The 26,169-nt window shown below is 34.6% G+C and overlaps 1 protein-coding gene across 4 annotated transcripts in view; it reads left to right on the top strand.

The window, feature by feature from the left end:
* Positions 1–26,169, top strand: part of USP25 (ubiquitin specific peptidase 25) — a 129,529-nt gene that overhangs the window by 42,728 nt on the left and 60,632 nt on the right. For 3 of the 4 annotated variants that reach the window (XM_035015122.1, XM_035015124.1, XM_035015125.1), the window contains exons 5-8: positions 3,030–3,192; positions 12,543–12,629; positions 20,724–20,861; positions 22,478–22,554. In XM_035015122.1, the coding sequence (XP_034871013.1) occupies positions 3,030–3,192; positions 12,543–12,629; positions 20,724–20,861; positions 22,478–22,554 (465 nt within the window). The remainder of the gene's footprint in view (positions 1–3,029; positions 3,193–12,542; positions 12,630–20,723; positions 20,862–22,477; positions 22,555–26,169) is intronic. The other variant, XM_035015123.1, reaches the window with a different exon arrangement.

Raw genomic sequence — 26,169 nt, 5'->3', positions numbered from 1 at the left:
CGTAAAAACCCAAAAAACAAAATCAGTACAATAAAAATTTAATGAGGAGGTGAACATTTATCATAACTAAGTGCTTTAAATATTCCATATAGAGTGTGGAAGGAAAAGGGCAAAACATTTTGTTATCCTTTTATCTTGCTGCATGGTCATGACCAGTGTTGGGAAGATAAGAAAGCAGGTGACGGGTAGTGGGAATTGGTTTTTGATTTGTGGCTTTTGGGGTTGCCTTTCTTGGCATGCTGTATTTTGTTATAACTATTTCTGAGCTCTGAGATTTGCAGTGTTAATTTTTTTCTTGTTTTTTCCTCTACTGACAGACTTAATACCTGGGTTTGTAGCTATTGCATACTTTATACTTCCAAGCCTGGGTAGTATCAGTGGCTTTACTTTGGTGAGGCCAGGAAAGGAACCCTTGTGTAGCACCTGGCTTTATAGAAAGTTTATATTCGTTTTGCCAATACTGGACTACAGAAAGGGATGGGGCCTTGGGAATAGAGTAATATTTGGGCTAGAGCTTGGGCTTTTGCTAAAAAAATAGCAAAGAGATAGCAACATCTAATATCTTAATCATCCATTTACTTCAAACTTTGTTTAGCCCCTAGTATTTATCATGTATGCTTTAGGAATGAAACAGCTCTGTGTTTCTACCCTTCAGATGCTGAGTAATAAATAATTTTGGTGCAGTATGGTAAATGTATTCATAGTTTTTTAGGAGCCAGGAAGAGGTGGTAGGAAACTTACTGAAGCATGTTTTAAATCCCTGGTGATATAAAACTTTGTTATAAGCTCTAAATCAAGAAGATCACAAAGTCATGGTATTCTTTCATCCATATCTTTTAGTAACTTGTGCCATATGGTATGGTTAAGGAATATTACAATAAACCTATTTCTTTAAAGTCCATATTTTTGTTATGATGAATGATGAGATCTACCATATGACTGAATTGAAGATATCTTTTATATATGACCACTGGTGCTAATTCTTCTGTTTTTGTGGTATTGTTGCTACTTTTCCCAGAATGCATGGCTTGTTTTAGTTCATTCATCTCTAATTACCAAGGTAGAAATAAGTTTCCCTTATTTATACTTCTAAATATACTTGTACATTACAAAAAGAACAAAATTGTCAAGTGAAAACTCTCAGTATAAAAGTCAATAAAAAATTAAATATACCTTCTTATATACAGCAGTCTTTTGTGTTATATTTGGCTTTTATATACTATGTATTAACTTTTCTCCTTTGAGCATAAACTTAGTTTCCTTGCACAAAATCAGTTTGTTCCAGTTTATTCTTATTATGCTGAACTGTACAGCTTGAACAGTAGGAAGTCTTTCAGGTTGGCTTTTTGACTTTTTCTCTTCCCCTTACGTTCTTGAAAACTTGGTAACAGTGGGGTGTTCTAGATAAATTCTGATTTTCTTCCGCCCCAATTCACCTATCTAAATACCTTCCAAGGAATTGTGGTACCTTCTAGTGGTAAATAGTTTATAAGAAAAAGCCTCCTAGGGACTGTGGTTGCATGTAAGAGCTGATTTTTGGGCAGAGTACTGCTGCTAATGTTGGATCACTTTTAATAGTTTACAGAAGTGTAAATTGTTCATTTTTAAATGTGTGAATGTACTTTGATCTTTGCATTATAACGTATCATGTTGTTGTTACCGGCTATTTTTGGGGGTGTGGTTTCATTGATTCCCAAAGAAAGGCCTTATCCTGTATTCATATAAGTTATTTTAAATAATGATAAGTTTGAATCCTACTGCATTGTATCTAACATCATGTTGAAAATAATGCTGTTAGAGATAAAAGTATAATTTACTTTTTCTCCATAATTAAGGAATATAGCTATATTAATTTGACATTAATCTGATAGGGCAAAATCTTTAAAATAAAGATGGTATAGCATGAATGAGATTTTCTTTTTTTTTTTAAGATTTTATTTATTTGACAGAGAGAGCACAGCAGAGGCAGGCAGAGAGAGAAGCAGGCTCCCCGCCGAGCAAGGAGCCCGATGTGGGACTCGATCCCAGCACCCTGGGATCATGACCAGGGACGAAGGCAGCCGCTTAACCAACTGAGCCACTCAGGCGTCCCTGAATGAGATTTTCTTAAGCCATAATGTTGGAAAAACTCATTCTTGCTGAGGTTTTTAAAATTAACCCAAAATTAATTAAGACACCTGAAAATTACTTAGCTTATTTAGAGTAGTTAATAACCTAGGTCTTGAAGCAGGCAAAATGCTTTGTTAGTTCAGATGTGGGAATCAGGATTTTCCAGCATGTTGCTGCATGCTTAAGAGCAAGAACAGCATGTAAATGCTTCTTTAAGCAAAGTAGCATTATTCTTGCCATGTTTAGGTGTACTAAGATACTCTGTAGGTAAGCTTATTTTGAAGAGGTAAACCTTTTATTATTCTGATATGTATGTAGGTCAACTTTTGGGTGAAGAAGTAAACACATAAATATTCTCTTTAGTTAGCTGTCATAGAGTCCTAGATCTCTAGAACTGAGAGGAACCCTAGAATTTACCTTAGCTTTTTTTTTTTTTAATAGAAAAGGGAAATTAATGGTCAAAGGAGTAAAAATGCAGTTTGTTCAGTTTTTAATGTTTTCCTAATGATTCGAAGCAACTGTTATAAAAAACTAGTCCTGTTATTTTGTAAATATTTACTATAGTGATTTCTTAGAAAACTTGCCTAGGTGCTATCTGTATTCCTGGTACTAAACCTTGAATTCGTTGAAACATAATTTAACATATTTTCTGTTTTATAACACTGTCTTTGTGCATTTGAGATTTCCTTTTTTCTTAGGAAAAAAGGCTGCATGTCTCTTGATATGTTTGCCACTGCTATATTCTTAAAGAAAACTAACTTCTACTTGAGTAAAGTCAGTGTTTAATAGTACTTCCCCAAATACATTATCCAGAGCTTAAGTAATTAAAATCCTGTTTGTGGTATGTTATTTCTTTGGGTATGGCATGAAATTAATACTGTATTTTTCTTTTTTTCATCATTTTCTCCCCATTGCTTAAGAGTTCTTGAAGCCAGCATAGCAGAAAATAAAGCATGTTTAAAGAGAACACCTACGGAAGTTTGGAGGGATTCTCGAAACCCTTATGATAGAAAAAGGCAAGACAAAGCTCCTGTGGGACTGAAGAATGTTGGCAATACTTGCTGGTTTAGTGCTGTTATTCAGGTAAGGATCTTCACACAGGTCTTAACTTGGTGGGTATGATAGCAATGGAAAGTGGATTGGGGTTGTGTTTCTTTTAAATCGTGTACTTTAAACATAAATGCAGGCAAGGTTTTAATATGCCCTTCTGTCTAATGAACTCATTTGTGGACTGTAGGACTCCTCACTTCTCCCTTATCCTTACCCCCAGTATGGAGTTTTGACAGTAGAGCACTGCCTATGCCTTTCACTTATTTCAAATTAATCTCTGCTCCCTCCCTATTAGGAATTGTTGTCAGAGTGGAAAGGGTGAAAAACGTTTTTTGTGTGTAATTCTCTGCAAATTTTGAGAAGGAGATAACCAAGATATGAAACCCGATCTGTTTTCGTTGTTGTTGTTAATCAAATCAGGTTTATTGTATATAATGGAAAATGTTATTCATAGAATTATAGTCATTTAAATACTCTTCTTAATATAAGGAGGTATTTTGTTTGAGGAGGGTATAGATTGACGTAATTCTCAATGCATATGTGAGAATGATGTAAAGAATAAATACTAATAGTTAAAAGTAACACTTTTTTTTTTTTTTAACTTAGAAGACCCTTATGAAATGTTTCTTGAGATCCTTATTCTAAAGTGAAGAATTTCTGTATGCATAGTTATGCATCTTCTTAATGTGGACTAGATTTCTTTCTTGTTTTTTAGTTCTTCTTTTATGAGATATGACTATTATTATTTTTTACTATTTTTAGTTCTTTACCATTTTCAGTTAGACATTGATAATGTTATCCATCAGATTATAAAACATTGAATTAAATAATTTCCTTAAAACAATCTATGAATAATTAATTTTTATTACCCTTTAAAAATATTTTGTTTAATTTTCCTAATGCAGTTGAATTGTATCTTACTATTTAGTATTCCTGATGAATACTATTTAAATCATTTTGTATGCCATTTCTTTTTATATTCAAAACATCTCTTCATTCTGTAGCTTTCCAAGCCAGTATGTATGATGGCATAAACTTCTTTGTGATAGTAAAGCAGCTAACTCTGGTTATTTAGTTCATTTTCTTTAAGATTGTTAATTGTGTTCTCTAGGTGATTAATCTGTAGTTTTAACTTTTTTCCTACTTCAGTGTTACAATTTCCAACTTTCCCCCCACTTTTTTGCGTGGCACGTCATACCATACAATTTGATTAACTTTGGTTTTCTAGATTTATGTCTCACTCTTTAATATTCTTTGGCATATACTAGTTAGTGATATGCTATACTGTTTGTTTTTCAGGCTATTAAAATGTTAAGGAATACTTGAATTATTATAAATCTATAATAATACCTTTGTTCCTATCCTTGATTAATTATTAATGAATATTTAGATATTCATAATATCTAAAATTTTATTAGTTTTTGTCTTGCTTTACTTTATTTGCACTGTAAGAGTTTTTACATTTATTGTCCAATTTAAATTTTATAATTTAGACATTGTTTAAAAGTATGAAGCACAGTTTTAAGGCTGTGATATGAGTCTTTATGAATACACTTTGCTGCCTGTATTTGGACAAGTAGGTGCTATCTCTACACTATAATGGCCAATTAGTGAGGCTCCTTCATTAGAAGCCTCTTTCAGAAACCTGTTAGAAGAAAGTACTTAAAAATAGTCAGTATTTGTTAGTTAGAATAGGTGCCTTTTATTTCTCTACACCATGTTGTAAGAAAGGCCTGTTTGAAATGATAACTAAATTCATACTAACAGAAATGGGGATAACCACTTTTTGTTTTCATAGGATAAACTTCTTTCAGTATCTTAGTTCAAATTTGAAACAGTGGTACATCTATTTCTACTCTAAGTGGTGTTTGCTGATCTTAGCTTTTGTTTTACTTTTCAAATTTTTGTTTTTTTTGGTGGGGAGGAGAATGGGCTGGAAAAAATTGCTTGTCCTATTTAAAAATTGAAGTAATTTTTACTGATTTCTAAATTTTTCCTTAAATTACTGGCTGTTTAACTGGTAGCATCCTAAAATAGGCTAGTATAGGGTTCTTGGGATTATTGTTAATAATATATTTTTTAATTCTTTTTGGAGAAATCTGGATACCTAGGAGAAGTGACCTAGCCTTGAAAAGTTTGGGTTATAATGAAGTATTAGATCATTGGCTTTAGGTGTGTGGAAATATATTATAAACTTCAGGTTTTGGAAAAGTGTGGATGGGAAGAAGAATTTGTCAAAAGATCACTTCAGGTTTTTTTTTTTTTTTCCTTACTGTAATTTTACTGTATTCTATTTAAGTAACTTTTCATTTTCATCTCTAGTAATTGAAATCTTTTATTTTTTTCATTTTGTGACATTATTGTTTAATTCCACAGATACCATCTGAGATGTAAAAGTTTATCATCATAAATGGAATTTTTCACCTATGAAAGAAAAGTGGGGCAGGAAATCTCTGTTAGTGTTGGAAGTTTCTTATTGTATTTTCCCAAGTGAATTGGAACTTGTTCAAACTATGATGTAAATGTACTATAAGGTTTCAATTACAAAATTTTCTCAGGGATGGAATTTACTTAGTTGGCAGGACTAGTGTGAAACAATTGGGACTTCTTTTCCTTGTAAGTATATCTGCCAATTATAGAAATTTCCTTGGATAATAAACCTCTAACTGCAAAATAGGTAACAGGGATAGGCTACAGAGGGTACAGCTTTATACTTGTCTTTTTAGGTACTGGGACCAATATTTTGGGAGAAAAGGGACACAGTATCAGAAAGGGACTATAAATAGGGAGAAGATGGGACAGAGGATGGCTTAAATAATCTTGTGGATGGTAGCAATATTAGCCTGACTGTTCTAGATTGAGCATTAACCCCTTAGCTCGTCAGGAGTATTTTTATCCTGGAACTTAAACCTAGAAAGGACTAATGGGGGCTGCTTTTTCTCCACTAGGGTATCAGTGAATGAGGTAGCTACTTAGAAGCATACTCCTCTCTTGCTAGTTTGGGGTGTAATTTATGGATTCTCATGATGACCCTTGGTACCTTTCTCATTTGGATGCCTCTGAGATGCTCAGAAGTAAGGTGTTCATCCTTCTCAGTTTGCCTTGTACAGCTCCAGTTTACTTCTTTTGTAGATCTACTGGTGCCTCTTATTAAGTCTTAAAGCTCTCTTTCAGAATTAAAAGAATTGTGAGTTGGAAGATAAAGGATATGGTCGGTCACCTTACTCATAAGTCATGTAACTCCGGTTTGACTAAAATATGAGCATCCTGAAGGCAGAGAACACATCTTCTAGGTTATTGTTTTATATCAGTATAGAATACAGTGTTTGACACATTGGAAAAAGTAGGATATATTATTTATGGTGGAATTGAAGACTTAAGATGCTTTTATCACTCTAATGATGAATGGGATTGAGAAGATGGTGCAATTTTTCAAAAAATGTTAGGATATCATTTAACATGTTTATTCACATTGTTTGCTCTTAAATCTTTAATTTTCATAAAAAATTTAAGTACCTGGTTCAAAGAGAAAATAAAAAATTCCATAGCAATAAAAGGCTTATGATGAAAAACAGTAGTAATCTGCCCCAAACCTCCCTACTTCACAGTCCTGCTTCTTAATAACAACTACAACCAGTTCTAGCTGTTTTTCCTTTTATCTTCATTTTTCTAAATGACATGCCTTCCTGATGAGATAAATGGGGATTTAGCTGTCTCATTTCACATACCTAGAATTGCCTTTTCTTTCATTCCCAACATAGTTATAGCGTAAGTTTAAAATAGTCAGTAGTCAGTGTTTACATTTTTCTATGACTTTGTAAACATTACAGTGATTTACTGGGAGTAGCCCTTTGTAATCCTTTGTTTTTTTGGTGTTGTCAGGAAGACACCTTTTTTTTCTTTCTATTTTGTATATACTTATTCTTAAAGTTTTGTAAATACTCTTAACATCTCTGTTGTGGTCTTAATGATATGTTCTGTATTTGTAAACATATTAGCTCTATTTCTTTCTTTCTTTCTTTTTTTTTAAATTTGTTTCCCTTTACCACGGAAGGTTTCTCTGTCTCAAGTCCAAGCTGGATTCCTATTCTTTGTGTTTTAAGCATGATTGCTGGCTTTCCAAAGCAGGCCTAAGGGAAAGGATATTGTGGAAAGGTCGATTGGGGATCACTTTGCAGGGTTTTTACTTAATCCTCCCATTTGTAGCCCTGAATCTTATTCCCTCTCACACACTATGACTGATTTTTCTGAACCCAAGTCAGTTTAGTTCAATTATATCCAAAGACTAAATATCCTGTATCCCACAGAAGGAGGTGGTATTTGTCTGACCTTTCTGTATCTGGGAAGGACATGGGGATTTAACTGCTCTGTATACAGACTTTTATCTTTTAATCATGCCATCTGTTTTCAGTCCCTACCTTACCTTGAACTTTAGTGATACTATTCCTTTTTTTTTTTTTAATCCACCAAGGAGAATTGATCTTGCTTCTCCTCAGTGTCTTCATTATAGACAGTTTATATCCCTTTGCTCTCTTGTCATCACTCTTTGTCTTCCACAAGTTATTTGAAATCTCATCTCTCATAGCTTTCTGTTATTAGCAAGAGTTTAACCAAATTCCATTTTACCAAGTGCTCTTCAAATATACCTTTTAGCTTTGGACTGAGTGAAAGGATACTTGTTTTCAGGGTGCATCAATCACAAACACAATTTAGGCAGTGGTGACAATTACCCTTTCCCATCTTTCTTGAAGAAATATGTTGACCAATACTATTATGACTGTGATTGAGGATACAGTGTTAGTGACTTAAAAACATTAATTTCCATGATTCATTGTAATGGTCACAAGTTCTACTTTGGGTAATAGCTTATTAGGTTGTTTTAGACTGTCTACCTGGTGGTATTTTGCTGGAATCTAACCCAACCAAACCAAAACAACAACAACAAATCAACTTTTGAAGACTATATCACATAACACTAAAGCAGTGTGGGATTTTGAGGCTAAGCTCTGAGAAAACTGGATTTTTAGAATAAGCTTCATTTGTTGGGTTGATTTTTATCCTTGAGTAATTCCAGAAGTGGCTGCTGAGTGGCTGGGAAGGTAAGCAAAGTTTTGTACAGACTTGGAGTGTTAGTAAACACTTTTGTTAAATTCGAGAGGGCTAGAACCTTGGATTAATGAGAACTGAAAATAGGCCAGGCTTCATAGTTTTTGAATCCCAGTGCATCTCAGAATTGTTTGGTTTAAGTTGATCTGGGATTGCAAATGGCCCAGTTTTGCTGCCTGCCAGAAGGAAATGTAAATTCTTGTAGAAGGTACTATTATCTAGAACTTAGAATTTTCTCTACTTTTCACATAAAAATAAATGTTTAGCACTCAAATCAGTCATAATCATACTAGGAAATAAGGTATATCCAAAAATTAAGATAAAATAACCAGCAGTATGAAACCTGAAAATTGGATTGTTTATAATATCTATTAATATGACCAAGGAATTAAAAGCAAGATTGAGAATTTCAGTAGAAAAGTAAACTATTAAAAAAAAGCAAAATAGAGATTTTAGAACTGAAAAATAAAGTTAAGAAATTAATGGATGACTTTAGCAGTGTATTTGACACAATTGAAGAGAGAATTAGTCAACTGGACAATTGGTCTGAAGAACATTTTCACACTAAAGCCATGAAATACAGATAAGAGCATATAAGAGATATTTTGGGCATGATGAATAGTTCTAACATAGTGTATTTATGGTTCCAGAGGGAGAGTAAAAAGGGAACAGGGCAAAAAAAATAATTGAAGATATGACTGAGAATATTCCAAATTTATTAAATGAGATCAAGCCACAGATTCTGGAAGCAGTAGGAATCGAGTAGCATAAATATAAAGAATACTGTACCAAGGCACATCTTAATAAAATGGAAGAAACTATAGACAAAGAGAAAATCCTAAAAAAGTAGCGAGGTGGGAAAGATGTACAGGCATACCTTGGAGATACATGGGTTTTGTTCCATACCATCACAATAAAGTGAGTATCTTAACAAAATGAGGCAAATGAATTTTTTGGTTTCTCAGTGCATATAAAAGTTATGTTTATGCTATTCGGTATATAGTAACATTATATTTAAAAAAACAATGTACATATCTTAAATAAAAAATAATTTATTGCTAAAAATGCAGTTTTCAGTGGGTCATAATCTTTTTGGTGGTGGAGGGTCTTATTTCAATATTGATGGCTACTAATTGACAAGGGTGGTGGGTGCTGAAGGTTAGGGTGGCTGTGGCAATTTCTTAAGATAAGATGGCAGTGAAGTTTGCCACATCAGTTGAATCTTCCTTTCACTTGAACCCCTAGGGGCCCTTGTAGGGTTGCTAATTGGCCTAATTTCAGTATTGTTGTGTCCCAAGAAATAGCGAGGCCTGAGGAGAGGGAGAGAGATAGAGGAATGGACAGTTAGTGGGGCAATCAGAACACCTACAACATTATTGATTAAGTTTGCACATGCCCCAAAACAATTACATTAGTAATATCAAAGATCACTGATCATCGGTCACCATGACAAATAAAATAATAGTGAAAAAGTTTAAAATATTGTAAGAATTACCAAAATGTGACACAGAGACACAAATGAATAAGTGCTATTGGAAAAATGGTGCTGGTAGACGTGCTTGACATAGGGTTGCCATAAAACTTCAATTTATAGGAAACACCGTATCTGCAAGACACATTAAAGGGAAGCACAGTAAAACAAGGTATGCCTGTATCACCTCTATAAAGAAGCAGAACTAGACTGACAGCTAACTTGTCAATAGAAATTCTGTCATTAAAGTGCTAGAAAAAATAACTGGCTGTCTAGAATTCTATAACCAGCAAAAATCTTACAAAAAATGAAGAAAAACAATTTTCACTCTAACAGAAGTGAAAATAATTCATCACCAGTAGGCCCACACCAGCAGAAATTCTAATTGTTCAGGAAGGTATTAAGGAAGAAGGAAAATGATCCCCAATGGGAGCTTAGAGCAGAGAAGTGGGATTGGGATTATCCTATTTTGTCATTATTCTCTTTCCTATTTAAATTTCTCCTAAAAACAGTCCATACTTGTTCCCTTTATATCCCATTTCTTCACTACCCATTGCTTGCTCTTCTTCCTCTACCATTCTGCTGAAAAGATGACTTCCCAATTGCCAAATCCAAAGGTTAGTTTTTTGCCCTTTATTGGATTTGGCAACATTTGAGAGTATAGATGGCCCCAAATTTATCATGGTTCAACTTAGATTTTTTATAGTGGTGCAAAAGTAGTGTGTATTCAGTAGAAACTTTACCTTGAATTTTGATCATTACCTGGGCTAACAATATGCGGTACAATACTCTGGTGATGCGGGCTCCTACTCAGCCACATGGTCATGAGGGTAAACAACTGATAGACTTACAACCATTTTGTACCCATACAACCATTCTCTTTTTCACTTTCAGTATAGTAGTTAATAAATTACAGGAGATATTCAATATTTTTGTTATAAAGTAGGCTTTGTATTAGATGATCTTGCCCACCTTTACGCTAATGTGAGTGTTCAGAGCACTTTTGGGCTGGGCTAGGCTAAGCTATGATGTTTGGTCGGCTAGGTGTATAAAATGCATTTTCAACTTAGTGATATTTTATTTTATTTTTTTAAGGATTTTATTTGTTTATTTGACACAGAGAGACAGCAAGAGAGGGAACACAAGAAGGGGGAGTGGGAGAGGGAGAAGCAGGCTTCCCCCCGAGCAGGGAGCCCGATGCAGGGCTCCATCCCAGGACCCTGGGATCATGACCTGAGCCAAAGGCAGATGCTTAACGACTGAACCACCCAGGCGCCCTCAACTTAATGATATTTTAATCTTAGGGTGGGTTGATCTAGATGTAACACCATCCTAAATCAGGAAGATCTGAATTGCTAATCTTGCCCTTCTTGAAATTATCCATTGATTTGTTGATGTACTTCAGAGTTTTCTGTGATACTTTATATCTTTGTTGAGAGGCTTCATAGGTATTTTTTAAAGTTCCACAATTACTCTGATACACAGCTGTGTTTGAAAGCACATGCTTCTCGAATCCTTTTTCTTTTTGATTACATACTCTTCACTTTCTATGCTATTCTTATTTTGTCAGAGACTCAATGTTTTATTTTCTGCTGCCTGTCTCCCTTGAGATCTGCATGTAGTGGGTGCTCCATAAATATTTATTAAATGACTGAATAAATGAATTATCTCATGTGTTCATATTTAATAAAGAAATACTTGTGGATTCCAAGATAACCAAAATATTTTCCTATAGTTTCCGTTACAGCTTTGATTTTTCCTCTTGTATTTAGGTCTTTAAACCACATCCATATCTATATATATCTATATCTGATTCTTTTTCTTTATATGTAGTGGGCCAGTTTTCCCAACACCCAGCTCCTAAACAAAACCTTATTTTATCATTGATTTGTGGTGCTACCTTTATCTTCTATCACGTTGGCTCACACAGCTTTGCTAAGACCTCGTACATTATTGCCTCCTGTACAGTGATTTTCAAGGGTAATAAACTGTGACTCCCAGAAGGGAATATTTTTTATATTGTAAAGCACTTAACACATATATGTGTATGTAAAATATGTACAATGAAAACTTTGCAAACAATATTCTGTGGTGCGTTTACTATGTATGACATGTTTTAATATTTTCAGTTGTATTTTATTTCATTTTTTTAGACAAATATTCACCATGATGATAATGTGTTACAGGCAATAGTTTAAAAAATAGTTCTAGGAAGCCTTTCCGTGGGTGGCTTTCATATGCTCTCACACTCTGTGAGATCAGTATTATTGTATGTTGGAGTCAAATTTCTATTGTTAAAATATCTGTGTGCTTTCTAGGCTGTGTGTCTCCTTGAGCATAGAGGTAATAGGTAATTTCTTTATGTCTCTGTCACCTAGCCACTGGCCCGTAAATTTATTTGTACTATATTTTGGTAGAATTGATACCTCAAGATAACTCAGTGAACATAATACATCTAAAAAGTTCTAGACTTTGCATTTGTGAACCTTTTATTTTGAGGAAACTGCTTATTAAGCACCTAAAGAAAGATGGCTTTTAATAATATGATATATAGTAGGTTTTTTGAATTGTCCACATATAATTTTCTGCTTTCCACTACAATAAATATTGTTAATGATCAAGAACAGTGTGTCAGTATATAAGAAATTTGACATTTTCTCTAGGAGAAAATAGGCCTTGTGCTAGTGGTAACAATCCTGTGTATAAGTAGTATAGTCAAAAATAAATCTCTGAGACCAGTCATATTTTTATAGTTCTGTTAATAGAATTTTCCCTTAGGTTATCTTAAATTGTTGTTCTTTTTCAGTCATTATTCAATCTTTTGGAATTTAGAAGATTAGTTCTGAATTACAAGCCTCCGTCAAATGCTCAAGATTTACCCCGAAATCAAAAGGTAAAATTATGAAAGATTTTTAAGCATCGTGTATATATATACATATATACATATATGTATATATGTATATATATATAGGTCATCCTATTCTTTTATCTGTGCTTGGTTTTGGGGCAGTTTGTCTCATCAAATCTGGAACTGTTAAATTTGAATATCAACCCATTATTTTCGGTTACTATAGTAACTTTCTGTTCTTCATCAGTGTAATATAAATACGAATTTTTCTTCACACGTGTGTCAGTAATATGCCGATTTTTTGTGTCACTTTAGTAATTGCTTTTTCTTTTTTTTTGTACTGTCAAATTTCAGTAAACTTTATAGGTTTCAATTTATAATTCAAGGTCTTTCTTCAGTTGCCTCCTGAAAAATTGGGTGGGAATAAAAATTTCTTTCAACTGTTTGTGTAGATGAGCCTTTTAAAAGATTAGTGTTGCACTGGCTGTCTTTGCAGTGCAAATCTGTAACTTCTATTTTGTAAGTTAATACTGTTAGGCAATATAATGTGACAGAGCACACAGATAATCAGGGCTAGATTGCCTGGGTATTCTGGCTGTGGACCTAGGGCTTGACCTGCCTGTTTTGTTTCCTTATCTGAAAGGTGTAAATAATAATAGTGATTATTTTATAGGGTTGTGAGAATTAAATGAGATAAAACATACAAAGGGCTTAGAAGTGCCTAGTACATAGTAAGTGCCTCAGATGATGTTAGTTACTGTATTCATATTAGCTTTTCAAGGATAGGACTGATGCAGAAATGTATACTTAATGGAAAAAGTTAATTATGGAGGTGATGTACGTGAATGTTTGGGGCTCTAGGGATCTTGTCATAAAGAAATTGTAGCCCTAAAGGGGACTGGTTGCACAAAGAAGTTCAAGTTTTAGGTTTCAATAAAGTGTTGAACTTTGTGTGACTTACTGTATTAATGATACATAATTAAATCATGTTTTTCTCTTAATGTGTAATTTGAAAACCACTTGTTCTGCAAACATGAAACATTTATAATGCAAGCTAGTGGGAATATAACAATTTATAGCTTGCTTTTCAGGCTGTAATCTTTGAGCTATAAAGTATCAGGCTGGTAAACAAGCCATTTTCAGAAGGGAATCCAGATCACTTGACAACCCCACAGACCTCCAGAGAAATTAAGCAAAACCCCTTCACTCATTACAGCTTTGCCGTGAAACTTTTTGGACTATTGATTCTCTTTATTGCAACTTGTTTAGTAATCACTGTTCTCTCTTCTGGTATCTCAGTTGAAGTAGATTTATAATTTACATGACATTATTTGGAAATATTGCTTCCAATTAGGTATTCATAGTATCTTGACCTTTTCTTTTTTGTTTCTGGATTTTAGTGCTTTACAGAGTTAATTTATTTTATTCTTCAAAACATTGAGTAAGACCAAGTCAGTTTTATAATCCTATTTAAAAAACAATTGTGATATCCATGCTTATGTATCAGAGCTGGTTTTAAAATTGTTCAGCTGAGTACTAGGGAAATACATAAATCCAATCTTCAGCACCTTTCTAGAGAAATTTGTTTTCTTGCAATGGAAGGGGCAGCATGTCCAGGGGTCTCTTCAGGTTAAGGAGTTAACAGGATCTCTACTTCCATTCTGAAAAGGACACTTATTTAGAAGAATTCTGTGCAATTTTATAAAAGATGGTTCCACAAGTGAGGTTATTTAATCTGGCATGGGGATATCAATACATACTATAACTTGACATTTCTGAAGCAAACATGTGTGACTTAGAGATAGTTATCAGCAAAACTGATTGGTGCTACATTCAACTGAGGTGATAAAAGACAGATTTTTAAAAAGGTGTCAGTGTGTCTTCTTGCCACTTATTATTTAATAGTGAATTTATATCCAACTTATGTAATGTTTACTGCAACACTGAGTTTGAAAAGTAATGTGCTAAGATACAGAATACCCTTGGGGATCACTTTGGTCAGATCACAGAGATGTCATTTGCATGCATTGCTAATCAGGATTTTTTTTAGGTTATTTTTTATCAGCAGGTAAATCAGTCATAAATATTACATACATATTGAGTTAGAGAAAGAGATGTAGTTTTTGAAATCAGTTTGTATTTTAGGTAGACTTGGTTATTCTAGAAGTTGAAACTAATTTTATACATAAATACTTATTGTACTGTTTGTAATTTTAATGTCTAGGAGAATTGTGAGGTTATTAGAAATTTAAAGATGGATTCTTACTGTAAACACCTCATCCCTCCCCACTCCCACACATAGTGTCTTTTGGCTTAAACAGTCACAAACTGATAACAAAACATGTTAAATGTTGAGAAAACAAAGATGCATAAATTCATAATAGAGCTAATCTCCATATAAATAGCTAAAACCTTATTACTCATAGGTTATATTAATTAAAGTCTTGATTTCAGAGCAAATATTTCCAAATAAACAATATTTCCATACTTTCCACTCCTCAGAGATGAGAAGCATTTGAACAGGGAAAGTGTTTAGTTAAATACCAATGAGCAAATACCTGAAGGAGTTTTGAATTTTACAAATAACAGAGACATTCTGGAATTTCTGTCTTTAGCTATGAATAAAGTAACAAGTTTGGGTATATAAGTTTCAGTAAATCTTAAAGGATTCAAAGCATACAAAGTGTGTTTTCTGACCACAGTGGAATTAGGTGGAATTTGACAACAGAAAGATAATTAGAAAATCCCCCTGATAGTAGGGAAATTAAGTAATACACCTTTAAGTAACCCAGGGGACAAAGAACAAATCAGATGGGAAATTTTAGAATATTTTAAACAATAAAAATTAAAATATGACATACCAGAATTAGAGGGATGCAGCTAAGGCAGTGGTTAGTGGAAAATACACGAACTAAACACATTAGAAGATAGTTTCAAATTTATGACATCATTTTGCACATCAAGAAATTAGGAAAAAAAGCACTTTAATATTTGAAAGTAAAGGAAAGAAAATAATAAAGAGCTAAGTCATTGAAATAGAAATGAGAAAGACAGTGGAGAAAATTAATGGAACCAAAAGCTGCTTCTAAAGATCAGTAAATTAATGAGTTTCTAGGTAGACTGAGCAAGAAAAAAGAGGGAATAAACAAATTAGCAATATAATGAATCAGAGAGAGGGATATCACTACATATTCTCTAGACAATAAAAGAGAATAATGGAATATTATAAACACAATATCCTTACATTACATTAAAAATGAATTTTTAGTTAAGAACCTACTCAGCAAAAAAAAAAAAATTCAACAGTGAAGTAGTTCACTGGTAAATTATACTAAACATTAAGGAAGAAATAATACTAATTCTTTACATGTTTTTCAAGAAAACTGAAGAAAAGATAAAACTTCCCGATTCTTTCTATGAGCCCAGCATTATTACCCTGAAACCAAAATAGAAAAAAGATGTTTCAAGAAAAGAAAACTAAAAACCAGTATTCCTCATGAATATAGAAGCAAAAAGTTGTAGCAGATTTTTGGCATATTGAATCCTGAAATATCAATGAAGGATGCTACTTCATTGCCAACTGGAAAGGTTTATTTAGAACTGCAGGATTGGTTTAGTGTTCAAAAATCAGTGTCATTCACCATGTTAACAGAGTAAAGAAGAAAAACCATATGATCATCTAAGTAGATAAAGAAGAGAATTTGAGGCGCCTGGGTGGCTCATTAAGCTTCTGCCTTCAGCTCAGGTCATGATCCCAGGGTCCTGGGATCGAGCCCCGCATCAGGCTCCCTGCTCCACGGGAAGCCTGCTTCTCCCTCTCCCACTCCCCCTGCTTGTGTTCCTCTCTCGCTGTGTCTCTCTGTCAAATAAATAAATAAAATCTTAAAAATAAAAAAAAATGACAAAAACAAGTGTATCTAAAATCTCACAAACTAGAAATTGAAAGTTTTCTGATCCTGATAAAGATTGTTTATGAAAAGCCTACAACTAGTATAACACTTAATGGTGAAAGACTGAATGCTTTGCCCCAAAGATTGGGAACAAGGAAGGATGTAATCCTTCACCACTGCTGTTAACCAGTAGCCTAGAGTTCTTAATCAGTGTTATAAAGCAAGAAAAAGAAATAAACATGAAGATTGGAAAGGGAAGAAAAAAGCTTTCTTTTTGTGTATATGACTTGATTGTCTGTGGAAAATCCTAAGTACTAAATAAATAAGTAAGTAAGTAAATAAATAAAGATAGAACCAAGAAATGAATTCAGCAAGGTTACATGATAGGAGGCGAACATGCAAAAATTGACTGTATTTCTAAATACAACACAATGGGAAATCTAATTTAAAAATACTTATGTACAGTAGCATAAAATGTGGACTATTAGGGGTAAAGTTCTATGGAAAATTACAAAATATTGCTGAGAGAAATTAAGGAAGTAGATATGTTCAATGATCAGAGGATTCAATATTGTTATGGTATCAGTTATCCCCAATTTAATTTGTAGATTCAGTGCAATCCCAGCAGACTTTTTTCACAAGAATTGACAAATTGACATAAAATTTATGTGGAGGGGCGCCTGGGTGGCTCAGTCATTAAGCATCTGCCTTCGGCTAAGGTCATGATCCCAGGGTCCTGGGATCGAGCCCTGCGTTGGGCTCCCTGCTCTGCGGGAAGCCTGCTTCTCTGTCTCCCACTCCCTCTGCTTGTGTTCCCTCTCTGGCTGTCTGTCAAATAAATAAAATCTTAAAAAAGTAATAAAATTTATGTGGAAAATCAAAGAATGTAGACTAGCCATATAATTTTAAAAAGAAAGACAGTGTTGGAGGAATCAACTCTCAGGCATTCTTATTGGTGAAAAGATAGTTCTATAGATAAATGGAACAGAATAGAGTCCAGAAATAGACCTATATATATAGGGTGAGTTTAATTTTAATTAAAATTGACAAAACAATTCATAGGCAAGGGAAAATCTTTTAAACTAATGGTGTCATAGAAAGATAATCCTCAACCCTTACAGAACATAGTCATTTATTTTTCAAATATATAAAAAAATTAAGAATGGATTATAGATATAAACGAAAATGAAAATTTAAATTTTTTTAAAAATATTTATTTGAGAGAGAGAATGAGATAGAGAGAGAGAGCGTGAGAGGGGGAGGGTCAGAGAGAGAAGCAGACTCCCCGCCGAGCAGGGAGCCCGAATCGGGACTCGATCCTGGGACTCCAGGATCATGACCTGAGCCAAAGGCAGTCGCTTAACCAACTGAGCCACCCAGGCGCCCCGAAAATTATAAAAATTTTTGAAGAAAAAAAAATTTTAGTGTCTTGGGTTAAAAGATTTCTTAAGTGGGGCTAAACAAGGCTACAAATCATAGAAGAAAGTATTGAGTAATTGGACTTCATCAAAATTAAAAACTTGTAATCTTGGAAAAAATATACAAAATGAAAAGTTAAGCCACAACGAGGAGAAAATATTAGCAAAATATATATCAGATAAAGGAATTGTGGCTAGAATATAGAACTTGCATAACTCAATAATAAGATAACCTATTACTGTATTGGAAAAAATATTTGAACAGATACTTCACCAAAGAAAGTATGCAGACTGTAAATAACTACAGGAAAAGGTGCTGGACATTATTAGTTACAGGAATATGCAAATTAAAACTAGAGGTGCCGCATTGGACCCACTAGAAGAACTAGTTAAAAACATAATCCATATCCAAATATTGTAGAATGTGGACCTGGAACTCCCATTATGCTTTTGGTGGGAATATAAAATAGTATAACGCTTCTGTAAAAATGGTTTGGTTGTGTCTTAAAGACATCTACATAGAACCTAGGCCCTCTCCAGGTTTTGACTTAAGAGAAATGAAAACTTATGTCTACACAGAGACACTTAAAGTAATATCCACAGCATCTGGAATAGGTCACTTGGTAATAAGTGTGGGACAGCCATATAGTGGAACACCACTGAGCAGCAAAACAGAACGAATCGTCAATGCACACAATCATGTGGGTGAACGTGAAAATAATTCTTCTGTTTTAAGAAACCAGATTAAGTACATAGGGTGTGGTTTGATTTATATAACTTTTATAAAGTGACCATGGTTGCTTTGGGATGATCATGGAGGAGGGGAGTAAGGGTTGAAGAAACTTGTGGGTGTGATGGATAGGTACATTATCTTGACCGTGGTGATGCGTTTACGGATGTTTACATGTCTGAAGTTCATAAAATTGTATATTTTATTATGTGCAGTAATAAATTACATCAATTACAATTTTGCCTTTTGAAATTCAAAAAGATTTTCTAGCCACGGAAATTGGCTGAGAGCAAAAATGTTTCATTGTATTACCTATATATTATTATATTACTTTTCCAATATGCTTCTCAGCAGAAATTGAGTTATTTTTCAAAAGTCATTTATTTCATCCTTGAAATGTCTCAAAAAACTGCACTGATGTAGGTGTGGTGATAAAAGAAAGAGAAATTGATTTCAGGAAATTAGGGCTATTTCTGAAAATTATTTTTTGGATTAAAATTCTTTGTGTTTACACTTTTAAAACCCAGTATTTATATAAGGCAATTGTGTTGGAGTATGAAGTACAACAGAAAAATCATAGATTAGCTTTCTTTCATTTAGAACTTTTAAACTTTATCATTGATGGTGGAATTTTTTTTTAAAAGATTTACTTATTTTAGAGAGAGAGCGAGTGCGGGGGTTGGAGGGTGTGAGGGGCAGAGGGAGAGAGGATCTTGAGCAAACTGCCCACTGAGCATGGAGCCCTTCGCAGGGCTTGATCTCAGGACCCTGAGGTCATGACTCAAGCCAAAACCAAGAGTCAGACACTTAACTGACTGAGCCACCCTGGCGCCCTGATGATGGAATTTATTATACTTACATAAAATCCATGTTTTCCATAAATTAATATTTTCATTCAGATAATGCACTTTGTGATTGCTGTAATGGTATATTGTTTTTGGATCGGTTGACAAGTATCTGGAGTCACATGTTTTATTCCTTTACGCCTATTTTTTAGGACTCCTTTTTTTTTTAATGCATTCTAGGAACAGCTATTTCTATATGGATTATATTATTCTGGACAGCAACTATACACATATACACACCCCTACAGTTTTATGATGTTGAGAAAACTAACCATATACTCAGACATTTTTTTCTAATATTTAAATATATAAGCTTCATCTGTTAAAATTGTTATTGCAAGAGCTAACTATAGTAAGAACTGCTTGTTTGATTTGTTACCATAAATATTTCACTGAGGTATGTGAATTACATTCTTTAAAAAAATTTCCTTCTTGTTTTAAAATAAATTGTTCATGATTGATAATATTGGGCTCTTGGTTTTTCTAGAGGGTTTGGTGAAATCAGATGTTCGTAAGAATTGAATGCCTGCTTTGTGTAGCAGAAAGTTGTGGAAGAAATACAGAAGTTCTTGTGTTTGAGAAGTTTACAGTCTTGTTGAGAAACAAAAGTTGAGATTTCAAAGGAGCACTAGAAGGATGATAGGTTCATTTAATATTAGTATATATTCTAATTACTTATTAGACTAATACTGTGTGATAATTAGGATCATCCCATGACAGTGCCAGTTGGTGATTCATTGCTCAGTGAAAGACATTCATTTTAGTAGATGTGGAGTGTGAAGAAATGAATCATTGACTTGGAGGGGTCTGGGAAAGCTTCATGGAGGAGGAGGGATCTTTGTTTAAATGGGCTTATTGAGGAAAAGTACTTAAACAGTGCCTGGCACCAAGTTAGCACGCACTCAATGTTGGCTGTTGTTACTGCTGTCCACAGCAGCTGGGCCTTGCTGAATGGAAAGGATTATAATAAATAGACTTGAATGAGGAGAGGATGGATATTCTTGGCTGGGTAATAACATGATTAGCTATGAAAATGTGGCATTTGTGCTGAAATTGTGAGCTAAGCCTAGGTCCTCTGCTGTTTTCGTCCTCAACTCCATTGAGTGTCCTAGGTCACAACACTCTTTAATTATGATGTAGGAGTGCTGGACTCCTCCCTAATCAATATTAGTTAAGTTTTTGGTTTATTAAAATGAATATCTGTTTACCAGTAAAGATTTTGTTAATCTTCACTTAAGGGTTTTTTCCCCCAATAGGAGCATCGGAATTTGCCTTTTATGTGTGAGCTGCGGTATCTATTTGCACTTCTTATTGGTACTAAAAGGAAATATGTTGATCCATCAAGAGCAGTTGAAATTCTTAAGGACGCTTTCAAATCAAATGACTCCCAGCAGGTAGCCTTTTTTACTTACTTACTTATTAATGTTTGTATTTTATTTAATCTGGTCATACCTTAAGCATTTTTTTCAGACACATGACAATTGAAGATATTGTTATTCCTCTTTATTAAAAATAAGTTGTAGCCATTTAAAACATTGCTTATTTGGAAGATTTGCTTTTAAGTTAAGAAAAAAGTAACAGTGATCTTGGAAAGTGTTAAGATAAATGAAGCTGTAATTTATGTTGTGATAGAAATTAATAAGTGAAAACAGTGGGTAAAATTAGGGATGTTCAAAAATGTTAGTTATAAATCTTCACGAATGTGTGATAAACCCAAGGCCAGTATAATATACATGCTTTTGGTATGCCTATTTTTGTTGGCATGGTAGTTTCCTTAATTACTTAGAACTCTGAACTACATTAACTGTGTTTTTGTTGCTTTTATTTTCCAATCTTTGTGTAGATCTCATGTTGAGAATCTTTACCTTAATTACATCTTCAAAGACCCATATTCTAAATAAGATTACATCTTTAGGTCCCAGGTGGACATATATTTTGGCGGGCCACTATTTAACCCACTACAGTTGGTATGGATGTTTATAACTGAATTTTTGTGCTGAGTTTAGTTGTCTTTAGCTATATGGCTTTGGAACAATTTCCTTAAGCTTCTTAGATCCAAGTTTCAACATTTTAAAGGTGAATGGATTGACCCAGCTGCTCTTTAGAAAACTTATAGCTAGAAAAATATATGATAGTAAATTTGTTTAATACTTGGGGCTATTTTGATAAATAAAGGCAGATTGCTTTACACTGATTGATCCGTCTTTGATGAACCCAGTCTTAGTAGGATTGGTTTATTTTTTTCCTCCCTAGGTTCTGGATGAACCTATTTTCTGTGTTCCACCTCACATTATTGAAAGAATTATGGTAGCTGATGAATATACCTGTCACTGCCTATTCCTGTTTTTCCGTGTTAGGGGAACTAGCACTGAAAGAAGGGATGGCCAAGGATGATGTAGGTGCTAGTTCTGAATGGAGAATTCGTTTGAAGGCCATGAGATGGTGGACTTGATAGTCAGGGAGTCAGTGATTGATTAGACTAAACCTGTCCAGGTTAACATATCTTAATAAAAGTGGATGTGGCTTAAAAAGTGTGTAAAAGTTGAATTCAGAAAATGAATTGCTGAAAAACATGTCTTCCTTCTAAGAAGCCAGTAACAGTCTATATAATGAAGAGCTCTTTGGTAATGTGGGTCCTTCATTTTATGAAGATTCATTAGAGAACTCTTTATTTTTAAAAAATCTCATTTGTAAGTTAGAATTTATATATATGTGTGTATATATAATATTGCATATATTATATGTAACATAATAAATTTATATTTATTTTCCCATAGTGAAATCCTGTCACTGTGACTATCAATATAATGCTTATTTTTCTCAGGTACTGATTTTATTCTCTGGTTAGGTTATAAATATTTCTTGTATTTGATCTGAAACATTTCATATGATATTTTTGTGAGGAGTCAGTAATTTTATGTTTGATGTGACTATAAGTTTTATGTTGCAATATTTAGTATTTTTATTAGTAGGCTCAAATATCAACAAGACTTTTTTTTTCTTTCCACAGCAAGATGTGAGTGAGTTTACACACAAATTATTAGATTGGTTAGAAGATGCCTTCCAAATGAAGGCTGAAGAAGAGACGTAAGTTACCATGAAATTTAGTGATGGAGTTTTAGGAGATTGATAAATAATTCATTTTTTTTCTCTTTTATGTATCAGTGTCTATGGAGAAATAGAAAACTGAGAGATGTATGGGAACCCAAACGTTACCTGTATTGAAAAGTTGTTTGAAATTTGTGGCCTAAATGCTGAGTAGCTTTAGATTTCTACTGTAAGATTAGAATCTTGCCAGAAAGATCTAAGAAGCAGCCCCTGAAAGGGCTAATCCCACATGCCCAGGTCTTTTCCTTGGATTCAACGGTCTCTTTTTCATGAGGAAGAATGGGTTAGTGGTGGGGCAAGATACCAGGAGTGTTACTTCTGATGAAGTCCTTTCAGATGGAATCAAAACAACAAGGATATGAAGTTCCTCAGTATTTTCTAGCTTTTTATTTTCTGTCCATCAGGTTGAACCAATAAGACTTTGGTTATTTAAGAAATCTGCATACTTTCAGGATGGTTCTACTCCCATTCCCATGAGGCCACTCTCCTAATACCAACCATTGGTTCCTTTGTGTATCTTTATAAAACACTGGTGGATCATTTACCACTATAGGTTCAGGTGTGATCCAACAAGATGCAGGTAGTAGACCTGCCTAGAAGGTCTTCTACCTAGAAGGCAGGTAGAAATCCAAGGCTGAAAATTCTCTCCCTTCTCTTTTTTCTTATTTTTAAATTACAGCCAGCTTTACTGTTCGGGAAACATCATTATGACAGGTCTGCAGTGAGACTAAATTAAAGTAAAAAATATTCTACTTACACAGTGTTAATAAGAGATACCTCCAAATGTTAATATAGATCTAGACTTCCTCATTTCATTCTCCAATTCTCAGTTGAAAAGTAAGTTCATATATTCCCTTGAGGTTTTTTGTTTTTTTTTTTTTGTTCCTGAGAGAGAGAGAGAGAGCAGGGGGGGACAGAGGGAGAGAGAATCTTAAGCAGGCTCCATGCTCAGCGTCAAGAGTCTGATGCTTTGGGGCCCCTGGGTGGCTCAGTTGGTTAAGTGTCCGACTCTGGATTTCAGCTCAGGTCATGATCTCAGGATCGTGAGATCCAGCTTCTTGTCAGGCTCTGCAGTCAGTGGGAAGGCTGCTTGAGTTCTTACGCTCTGCCCCTCCCCTTGCTCTGTGCTCATGAGTGCTCTCTCTCTCTCTAAAATAAATAAAATCTTTAAAAAAAAAAAAAAAGAGTCAGATGCTTAACCAGTTGAGCTTCCCAGGTGCCCCTTCCCTTAATCTTTAAGGTAAGTCCAAAGAAATTTTATATTTGAAAATCAGATTTTTTTTTTGCCTTTGTGGTTGCAGTCTAACAAAAAATAAAAGTCACTTCTGAGTCTCTGAGTTTGTTCAGTCTCAGCTATAGGCATGTTATTTCTGTGCCTGCATAGAACCTGCAGCCGGTTCCCTCACTTGGGTGTGTATAGTTCCTTCAGTCCTTCAGATGGTCAGTTTCATGCACTTGAATTCTAGATTTCAGAGGGTTATTAGGACACACATGATTAACACTGAATGGTCTCTTACCTTGGAAATTGTAGAACTAAAGCAAAACTTCAGCCCTTTAGCTCTCAGTCCAACTATATAATATTCCCGGAACTTTGTGCGGTCCAGAGTCAAGTTGTTGCCAAAGTCTGTAGCAGAAATTTCAGGATATGCTGTAAACAGCAAATCATTGGTTTTAATTCTGCCTGGATGCCTGTCATTGAGGGCTAATTGCTTGCTGACAATTATATGTGAACTTAAACTAAGTTGGGGGAAATCTCTGAAATTAATTATGATGCTATGTTTACAGTGTTTGAGGAAAAAAAATTCTATTTTTGCTAAATTTTGTCTTGGAATGGGGCATTTGAAAGCTGCTTCCTTTTTGGCATGTTTAGAAGTTTATGATGCTGACATCTCTGGTCCTCATCTTCTTTCTTGTCCCCCAAAAGTTTTAGTTGCATTTTCCGTATGAGCTTCTTCAGTTTGTGGCTCTGAGTGACTTATTTTTGTGCCACAGTGGTTGTGCTCATTGCCTTTTGCTGTGGAATTGCTTAGGCCTGGGAAACTCTCCTCTTAGGTTAGTTTCTTTCTTTTCTTCAGATTAGCTTCTCTCTTCGTGTTACTTTCATCTGGAAAATCTCCCCATCAGATTCCTGGCATGAATCTGCTGTTGCTGCATATGAAAGCTGAGTCCCAACATCCAGTGAAGAGACACTCTTTCCTCAGCTTTTGCATGTTCTGGACCGAGAGTATATTTCTTTCTGCCGCATTTCTTTCTGGGTGGCATATGCCAATAAAGTGCACATGCATATATATTTTTTATTCCTTTAGGAAGGTTTGGCTGAATTTTTAAGTTTAACCCGCTTCTTAGCCTCTATCTCATGCAGAGCCAGCCCTGTTTGATGGATGCCTGTCTTTTCTTCCTGTTCTTTTCATTTGTTTTCTGGCCTTTACATTTGTTTTTCTCTAACTTGCTCCTCTGATATTGTCTTGATAGGCTCCTCATAGTGAGAGTTAGTGATTCACTAATGAGAGTTGTCCACCCTGGTCCCTCTCTAGTACAGCTCATGTCCCTTGTATTTTTCCTTAGAGTCCTCATACCAAAAATTCATTCCATGTATTTCCTCAGAGTGTGGACAGTATCTGTATCTTCATCTGTGATAACGGAGTCTTTGAGGTTTTCTCAGTAATTCTTTGAGTGTTTTACCCTGAAATCCCTAGTTCCTCCTCTCAAATCTATCCAGATTTTCTATAAGCACTTCATTTAGTGTATCCTGTCTTCAATACATGACCCCCAATTGCTTTTTATCTGTAGCCTCAGAAGAGTGCCTAAATCCATGTTCCTTCTGAGGGGGTCATTTTATGCTGATTTTGGAGATACTGCTTATTATTTATTTACTTGTTAATTTTCTTTGGGTTCTAGTCACCTCTTCTGATCTAGTAACTAACAAATTATCTCCCTTTTTTTCTAAAACTGTTTTAAAAGAAGCTAGAACTTTTCCATTCCAGTTCATATGAAATCTTAAGTTTATTTGAAATATGTTCTCCTTGTTCATTTCCCCATCATTTTCTGTTGTTTACTGTTTGTGGAGCTAAAACTGTTTTGTTGTTGTTGTTGTTGTTGTTTTAAAAGATTTTGTCAGAGAGTAAGCGAGCACAAGGCGGGGAGCAGCAGGCAGAGGGAGAAGCAGGCTCCCCGCTGAGCAAGGAGCCCGATGTGGGACTCGATCCCGGGACCCTGGGATCATGACCTGAGCCGAAGGCAGATGCTTAACCCACTGAACCACCCAGGCATCCCACTAAAACTGTTTTTGAATCTCTGTGCTCTCCCTGTATAGAACAGAGCTTTCCAGCTGGTGTACCATGGCTAGCCAGATTATGGATTGTGGAGATATTGATCCTATTTCTGTGATCATGAGAAAATATATATATATATATATTTTTTTTTAAGATTTTATTTATTTATTTGACAGAGAGAGACACAGCGAGAGAGGGAACACAAACAGGGGGAGTGGGAGAGGGAGAAGCAGGCTTCCCGCGGAGCAGGGAGCCCGATGTGGGGCTGGATCCCAGGACCCTGGGATCATGACCTGAGACGAAGGCAGACGCTTAACGACTG

Source organism: Mirounga leonina, unplaced genomic scaffold (genome assembly GCF_011800145.1).
Source record: "Mirounga leonina isolate KUSES-001 unplaced genomic scaffold, KU_Mleo_1.0 Mir_169, whole genome shotgun sequence".
Lineage (NCBI taxonomy): Eukaryota > Metazoa > Chordata > Mammalia > Carnivora > Phocidae > Mirounga > Mirounga leonina.
The sequence above is the reverse complement of the archived record's forward strand: the minus strand, read 5'-3'. Positions and strand labels throughout refer to the sequence as shown.